Source organism: Pygoscelis adeliae, unplaced genomic scaffold (assembly GCF_000699105.1).
Source record: "Pygoscelis adeliae isolate BGI_AS28 unplaced genomic scaffold, ASM69910v1 Scaffold314, whole genome shotgun sequence".
Classification (NCBI taxonomy): domain Eukaryota; kingdom Metazoa; phylum Chordata; class Aves; order Sphenisciformes; family Spheniscidae; genus Pygoscelis; species Pygoscelis adeliae.
The window spans coordinates 1,889,985-1,897,342 of record NW_008824668.1 but is presented as its reverse complement, the minus strand read 5'-3'; the positions used below and the strand labels follow the sequence as shown (position 1 = coordinate 1,897,342).

General features: G+C 49.6%; 2 protein-coding genes across 2 annotated transcripts in view; one reads left to right on the top strand and one right to left on the bottom strand.

The window, feature by feature from the left end:
* Positions 1–2,412, top strand: part of LOC103916012 (chromosome unknown open reading frame, human C14orf166) — a 16,376-nt gene extending 13,964 nt beyond the window's left edge. The window contains exons 7-8 of the mRNA XM_009322951.1: positions 1,222–1,270; positions 2,041–2,412. Of these exons, the coding sequence (XP_009321226.1) occupies positions 1,222–1,270; positions 2,041–2,195 (204 nt within the window). The 3' untranslated portion in view covers positions 2,196–2,412. The remainder of the gene's footprint in view (positions 1–1,221; positions 1,271–2,040) is intronic.
* A 124-nt stretch (positions 2,413–2,536) lies between these two features.
* The window catches only part of NID2 (nidogen 2 (osteonidogen)), a 19,531-nt gene continuing 14,709 nt past the window's right edge, over positions 2,537–7,358 (bottom strand). The window contains exons 5-10 of the mRNA XM_009322950.1: positions 6,577–6,741; positions 6,149–6,320; positions 5,451–5,608; positions 4,296–4,419; positions 3,418–3,530; positions 2,537–3,330 (exon numbers count right to left, since the gene is read on the bottom strand). Of these exons, the coding sequence (XP_009321225.1) occupies positions 3,320–3,330; positions 3,418–3,530; positions 4,296–4,419; positions 5,451–5,608; positions 6,149–6,320; positions 6,577–6,741 (743 nt within the window). The 3' untranslated portion in view covers positions 2,537–3,319. The remainder of the gene's footprint in view (positions 3,331–3,417; positions 3,531–4,295; positions 4,420–5,450; positions 5,609–6,148; positions 6,321–6,576; positions 6,742–7,358) is intronic.

Below are 7,358 nucleotides of genomic sequence, written 5' to 3'. Positions count from 1 at the left end.
GGATCAAAATGGGATTTTCTGTGTGTTTGGCAGAACTAGCTTTTTTGAGGAACAGTGAATTTTTTTCATGCCAAGGAATTGTTCATATTCCATAGGGCTTTAAAGCGTCGTCACGTCTTAGGTTGAAATGTGTCACTGAATGTGATACATGTTGCTGGGAGTGTATCCTCCTTAGGAATGCTAAATTTCAAGTGAGGTGGAGAAAAGGCAGGGGGTTGGAGGCAGGAAAACAGCTTTATCCGTGCCAGCGGCGATTATCAACGTTGTAGTGTACCAGATGAATGGAGAAAATACCTTAAAAGCAGAGGGGATAGCTGGGTTGCAGGATAGAAGGAGAGGAAAAATAAACCTCCGCTTCTGATTTTTGGCTGGCTTGTTAACGGCCAAAGTACTAGCCAGTGACACTTTGTATATTAAGCCTTGTCCCTGGAAACAGGTTATAAATGCTTGACTGCTGCATGGCAGATGACTTACATGCAAAATGTCATGAGTTGCATTCTTGGCAATATCAAGACAGAGCAGGGAAAAGATAAAATAGGTACAGAAGTGATCCCTGACTGAAGGATATGTACAACTATGCCGAGGACACTTGTACTGCTGCACCTGCGGTTTAAATGTATCAAATAAAATGGGATTTACCTTGTTGGGTTGTCAAGGTACGGCTTTCAAGATAAGGCATGAGGCTTATTTTAACACTTGAGAAAATGCTTCTGGGGATGTTGATGGGGGTTGCAAGTTCAGTGCTTGAGAAACTCACTTGATTACAGAGAGTTTTTACAACTCTCTTTCAAATCAGCCAGTGCTTTGAAAACTGGCAGCTCTTTAAAGGCAATAGTTTTTTTAGAAAGCCTAGTTTGTGCATGCTTTTTGTTTGTCTGGGTAGCGATGTTGCTGGATTGGGTGTTCTCTTGCAGTACTGTTGTTAGCCTTTTAAGGATTGAATGTGGGCAGTGTGTATCCAATGGGGTTCGCTTGACAAGTAGGGGGATTATTAAACGTGAAGGTTTTTCTTTTATTCATACTCTGGGTTTGATGTTTCAGCGCACAAAGGCGCACGTTGAATCGGCGTGATGACTCTTTGAAGTTGCTGCACACGTCTAGATAAGCAAAACTCAAGTGTCCTCTGCTCCAGAGCTACCTGCTGTAGTACTTGATTTTTATTTTCTGAACGTGCAAAATGACATTTCTAATTACATTTGAACATGCTTTTTCTTTTTAAAGGGTTTGCCTGTTGCTTTGGAAAAGCACATTCTTGGTTTTGACACAGGAGGTAAGCAGTCCTCTTAATGTTACTTTTAAATAGCGATGTTTGCCTTTGTCAAAGTATATTACTGTCAAAAATGTAGATAATGTGTACAGTAAAAAAGCCTGTAGTGGAAGGAATTGCTCCCTCCCACTTGTTATTTACGAGCACTCCTGTGCATTTTGTTTTGGAACAGAAAAGCATAAATCTTAGCTGTGGAATATGTTGTTTCAGAATAATGTTTAAACAACAGCTTTTAGTGGCAGCCATGTTTGCAAGCTGAAGGAATGCATCTCGTTACTGTTGCCTTGTAAATCTTGCGTCTGCCAGCAGAGGACCTCTGTGCTGCTTCCGTGTGTCTTATAGAATCGTTTAGGTTGGAAAAGGCCTTTAAGATCACCAAGTCCAACCGTTAACCTAGGGCTAATTTACCTAAAATCTAGTCGGAGGCAGGGCAAGTTGGCATGACCTGACAGGTTATTTTGTAAACAATAGCCAGGCGACCTGGGGCTCCGCTAGTCTGGCTTCTCTCTTGCCCCACCTGCGCCTAAATAACTACTCAAATGCTTCGTACTGACCCAGCTTGGCTGTGGATTACTGCGAGGGCTGCAGGAAGCTGAGCGAGGTTTTGCAGAGCAGCCTGTCCCTCTCTAGCAGCAGGGGAAAGTTGATCCCTGCTTGAAGTATGAACACCACAAGCATGAATGAAGTGCGGAGCATTGGCTTAGATTAAGCTTAAAGACCTTTGTGTTCGATGAAAATGCTTGATACGACTTCTCTTTCTGCATCTCGCCCAGATGCTGTTCTCAATGAAGCTGCCCAAATTCTCCGACTGCTGCATATAGAGGAGCTCCGAGAGCTGCAAACAAAAATTAACGAAGCGATTGTAGCAGTTCAGGCGATTATTGCTGATCCCAAGACGGACCACAGACTGGGGAAAGTCGGGAGATGAACAGATAAAAGCTTTTAGTCTCTTGTGTACTTAGTACAATTAGGAACTATGTACAACTCTCTACAACTCTGGCATGCAGTTTGAAATGGTATTATTTTACTGTTTTGAAAGAAAACAGGAAATTGAATTCTGACTTCTAATGAATTGCCATTTTTCTTTAAATAAATGAAGTTGGGGAAACCAGACAAACTGTTCTGATTAGCTCTGAGTTGGCAAATACCACTTTTTCATTGTGTTTGGCTTTGTGTTGACAAGGGAGCGTTACATAAAGGCTCTGCAGATTCCTCTCTTGCTGAGGTCCTGCCCTATGAACAGCTCGCTCCTGGCTTGCTTGCTGCTTCTCCACTCTCTACCCTACAGCTGAAATACTTAAAAACTAAATCCAAAGGGAGACTTAACCATTTTATTCAATTATTGAAGTAACCTAGAAAAAGTGAAGCGTTACAAGGTAAATGGTATTTCTGAACATGTATTGGTCTACACTGGGTAGGTCTATGAAGGCACTTAAAAGAACCAACAAGCATGAACAGATCAATTCTAGCATATTCTTCTAATATAAATACTAAAAGACATGCATTGAGGCAGCGGTGAAAATACAGAACTGTCTTCTGGAAAGTCTTCAATGCCTTTGCCATACCACGTAACTGTTCTGCACGCTGCTGGAGCACACACAGTCTCTGTCTTCAGGGCTGTCGCTTACTTAGACCCAGCAAGGTACTGCATCCAAAGCTTCCCATATGCACTTATTTTTTCATAAAAGGACCCGTTGGTCAGATTGTCAAAACTATTAAAAATGAATCCACTCTTCTTCCAATAAAATAAAACATTTGAATAAGAAAGCTACGTTTTAAATTTGCTTGCATAAGCAAGAGAGAGAGTAATGGCCTAAGAGTCACAGGACCATTTTTTTGGTAATATATCGATGTCTTTCACTTTTAAAAAATACAGTAGTAAAGACTTGAGGTATAACTTCAAAAAATACTTGATAATCTTTTGCAGGAAAGTAGGTCGCTTCGTTGGCCTCGGTTAAGGGGTTTCCTCCTTAGTTGTATGCAGTGACAGTTTTCTGGGTCTGCAGTTCTTTTGGGTGCAAAGATTGTCGTTTCTCGCAGTAGCAGTTGTTACTATTTCCTTGCTGCGGAGAGAAATGGGTATCTTTAGCGTGTCAAGCACACAGCAGCCGTCAGACAATCGAGAGGCGGCGGCTTTCGTTGTGTTTTACCTCCAGGGCAGTAGGGATAACCTGCAGTTATTCCATAGAGATGCGATCGCTGCTCTGGAAGATACTCATCGGTAAAGGAGCCAGTTTCTTTATCGATAGCTATCACACCGTCCCTGGTGATAAAAGGGGGAGAAGTGCTTTACTCATCTGTGAAACTTGCGGGTTTTTTTCCCCTGTCTACACGCATTTAAGAACAGAGGCAGCTAAAAAGATTGGTCTGAACACCTGCGGAACAAGCGGAAAGAAATTTGCCCCGTAAAATCTACATCCAGCTCATTCAGTGCATTTCTCTTTGGTGATGCAGTCACAGAGACAGCCTTCCAAGGAGACATTATCTCCCCGAGTCTCCTCCAAGCATGGCAAGCACTTAAGTGTTTGTTGTAATCTGCTAAGATTTGATATAAGTTTTGAGAGCTTCCAGCTGGAGTGGGGAATAGAGGCAAGTTCCTGATGCTGAGGGCCTTGGGTGGCAGGGGAGAGGGAACAGTTGAGGACAGCATCTTTTCTTTGACTCAATCTAGATTCAGAAACTCGTGCCAAGTTTTATTTTAAAAAAACCAAAACATCCAACCACTATTTCTGTCCTTCCCAGGAAGCTGGGGCTGTTTCTAAACAACTGTTCTGCGCTGAGATTTACAAGCGGGTGCTGCTGAACATGGCGCTGCAGGAGACCCAAGAGAGCGCTCTGGTGAGGTTCCAGGACTCGGGGACCAGGGAGCAGGCTTTTCTCTAGCTCAAAGCCCCTCCGAGCTGCTCGCTAGCACGACTCCGGCAGGGAGTGGCGGAGGCTGGCTTCTGGCCGCTTAGGGGAGCGGAGCCCTAGGAACCGCTAGCTCAGCGCTCCCGGCCGTGGGAGGGAGCGGGTTTTCTTTCCTTACCGTCTCCAGTCCGTGTGGTAGAAGTGATTGGCGTAACTAATGATGCTGAAAGGGTAGTTGAGGTTGTTCTGTATGACGCGCCGGCCCGTGCCGTCGGGGAATGTGCACTCCAGGTGCTTCGTTCCTTTTCAAACACAAGACAGTTACCGGGCCGCAAACCGTCCCCCGCCAAACGCGTTCTTTGTATTCGCTAATTTTTGAAACAGCTTCTCAGCCTAAGGATGTAGCAGCAGCTCGTGCTGTGAGTCCCCCAACCCCATCACACCAAGTCCTTCGGGGCAGGACAGCGGAAGGGTAAAGAGGCTCGCAGGTAGCAATGGGCTAAAGACGTGTATAGCTGTTTTTCCCCTTGAGGCTTAGTGTGTTGTAGCCTGATCCGTCCTCGGTGAACTTAGAATCATAGAGTCATTAAGGTTGGAAGAGACCTCCAAGATCATCGAGTCCAACCGTCGACCCAACACCACCATGCCCACTAAACCATGTCCCTCAGCGCCTCATCTACCCGTCTTTTAAATACTTCCAGGGATGGGGACTCAACCACTTCCCTGGGCAGCCTGTTCCAATGTTTAACCACTCTTTCAGTAAAGACATTTTTCCTCACGTCCAATCTAAACCTCCCCTGGCGCAACTTGAGGCCGTTTCCTCTCGTCCTTTCGCCAGTTACTTGGGAGAAGAGACCGACCCCCACCTCGCTACAGCCTCCTGTCAGGGAGTTGTAGAGAGCGATGAGGTCTCCCCTCAGCCTCCTGTTCTCCAGGCTAAACAACCCCAGCTCCCTCAGCCGCTCCTCAGCAGACTTGTTCTCCAGACCCCTCACCAGCCTCGTTGCCCTTCTCTGGACACGCTCCAGCACCTCGACGTCCTTCTTGGAGTGAGGGGCCCAAAACTGAACACAGTATTCGAGGTGCGGCCTCACCAGGGCCGAGTACAGGGGCACAATCACTTCCCTGCTCCTGCTGGCCACACTATTTCTGATACAGGCCAGGATGCCATTGGCCTTCTTGGCCGCCTGGGCACACTGCCGGCTCATGTTCAGCCGGCTGTCGACCAGCACCCCCAGGTCCTTTTCCGCCAGGCAGCTTTCCAGCCACTCTTCCCCAAGCCTGTAGCGCTGCGTGGGGTTGTTGTGACCCAAGTGCAGGACCTGGCACTTACCTGCATCTGCCCAACAGAGCAGCTTGGAGAAGGGGTCGAACGTCAGGCCGTTGGGCAAGCCGATGTCCTTGTTCACCAGGACCCTCCTGTTGGCTCCGCTGACTGTGGAAGTTTCGATTTTGGGTGCTTCGCGATTCCAGTCCGTCCAGTAAAGGTTGCTTGGGAAATAATTACATAATGAACAAACAGGACACACAACAGTAAGGAGCGGTAGGAGATTATCGGCTTTCTCTTCGTTACTGGTTCTTGTCAGGAGAGAGGCCTGGTTTTCCCCTTAACAGTGCCTGAAAAAAAATCTTTATTTGATTTGAAAAAAATCTCTCAAAGAAAACCAGAATGATGTCAAACATGTTTACGACCCAAACTGTAGCTCCTGGACGAGGGCGAGCCTTAAGAGTAGCACATTTTGTATCGCAACAGCACCCCAGAGGCACAGCTTGTGTTTTCAAACGCCAGGCGTGTTTCAAAGCTTTTAAAAATAATGCACATCCTGACACTGAAACAGCAGGCTTAGCCAAATCCTGAATTATTAAACCACAGAGGGGGTGGGGAACAGAGCCAATCCCTCCTACGGGGTGTGCAGTGTAGGAGAGCTGCTCCCAGGGTCAGGACGGGGCCTTGGCACCACCGCGCGTGTCCGACTCTCGCACCTTGCAAAGCCCTGCGTGCAAAGCCCCTCCGGAAACGCTGCTGCTCACCCTCGGACGGGATCCACTGCGATGGCCCGGGGGTTGACGAGCTCCGTGTCGAAGAGCACCCGCCGCTCGGAGCCGTCCAGCCGGGCTCTCTCGATCTTATCCAGGCCGCTGTCGGTCCAGAACATGGCTCTGCGCAGGTGGTCCACCGCCAGCCCCTCGGGGCTGATGAGCCCTGCCGGAGGGACGGACGTGGTCAGTGGCTGGGGACATGCTGCTCCTGGACCCGTCACGGTGCCCCGACCCGCCTGACCCACAGCCAAGGGATGTGAGTGCAGACAGAGGACCCCAGAGCAGGAGGACCCCAAAGCAGGAGGACCCCAGAGCAGGACAGCCCCAAAGCAGGACAGCCCCAGAGCGGCGATGGGCACAAACTGGCGTGGACCCACGGATGTGGCTTTGGGCCGATGTCACTGGTGAGGGGAACACACCTGAGTTGATAATGGTCTCTGGCTCAGCGCCTGGCTCCAGACTCGCCCGGCTTATGGTCCGGCCGGCCACGTCGGTCCAATAGATCGCCTTCTCCCGGCAGTCATAGTCGATCCCCACCACGATGGAGCCCTGCCAGGGTCGGGAGAGGGACGCACGGTGAAATCCTGCCTGGGCCACGGCCAGGAGGCTCAACGAGCACCCTCATCCCACCAGCCTGCACTGGGAGCTGCCCGGGGCACTCTGCAAGATGCAGCAACGGGGAGTGACGCTCAAGATTCCTTCTCCCCGGCAATACCCAACACTGACGGGCTCCTACTGCACACCCCCGGCTGAATCCTGCAGCAGAGGTTTTCAGGCCAGCTGTCGCAGGCACACACCCACGTCCAGATGGGTTTGAAACCCTTCGGCTCAAGGAGAGACTGTTCCAACAGTGAAGCCAGCCCGAGGAATGACCTTCAGGATGGGGAAAGGGAATACTTGGCGAGGTGTTTCAGTTCCCCGGGGTGCAGGGAGGGTCGTGGCCCAGCTTTCAGCGTTCTCGCTTGGTCTGGCCTGGCTGGAGATGCGCATGGCCACGCTCCAAGAGGAGTCCGAGGAAGGAAAAAGGCAAGTTTTGCAGCAGAGACGTGCAGCTGGCAGCCCGGGGCCCGTGACCGATGGCTGGGGGGGAGCTCTGTGAGCACTCGTGCTCCTTCCCTTTGCAGGCAGCCCCAGGTTGTCACCTGCCCCTCTGCTGGGGGACGGCTGGAGGAAGAGGGGAGGGCGCCCCCCCTCCATCTCG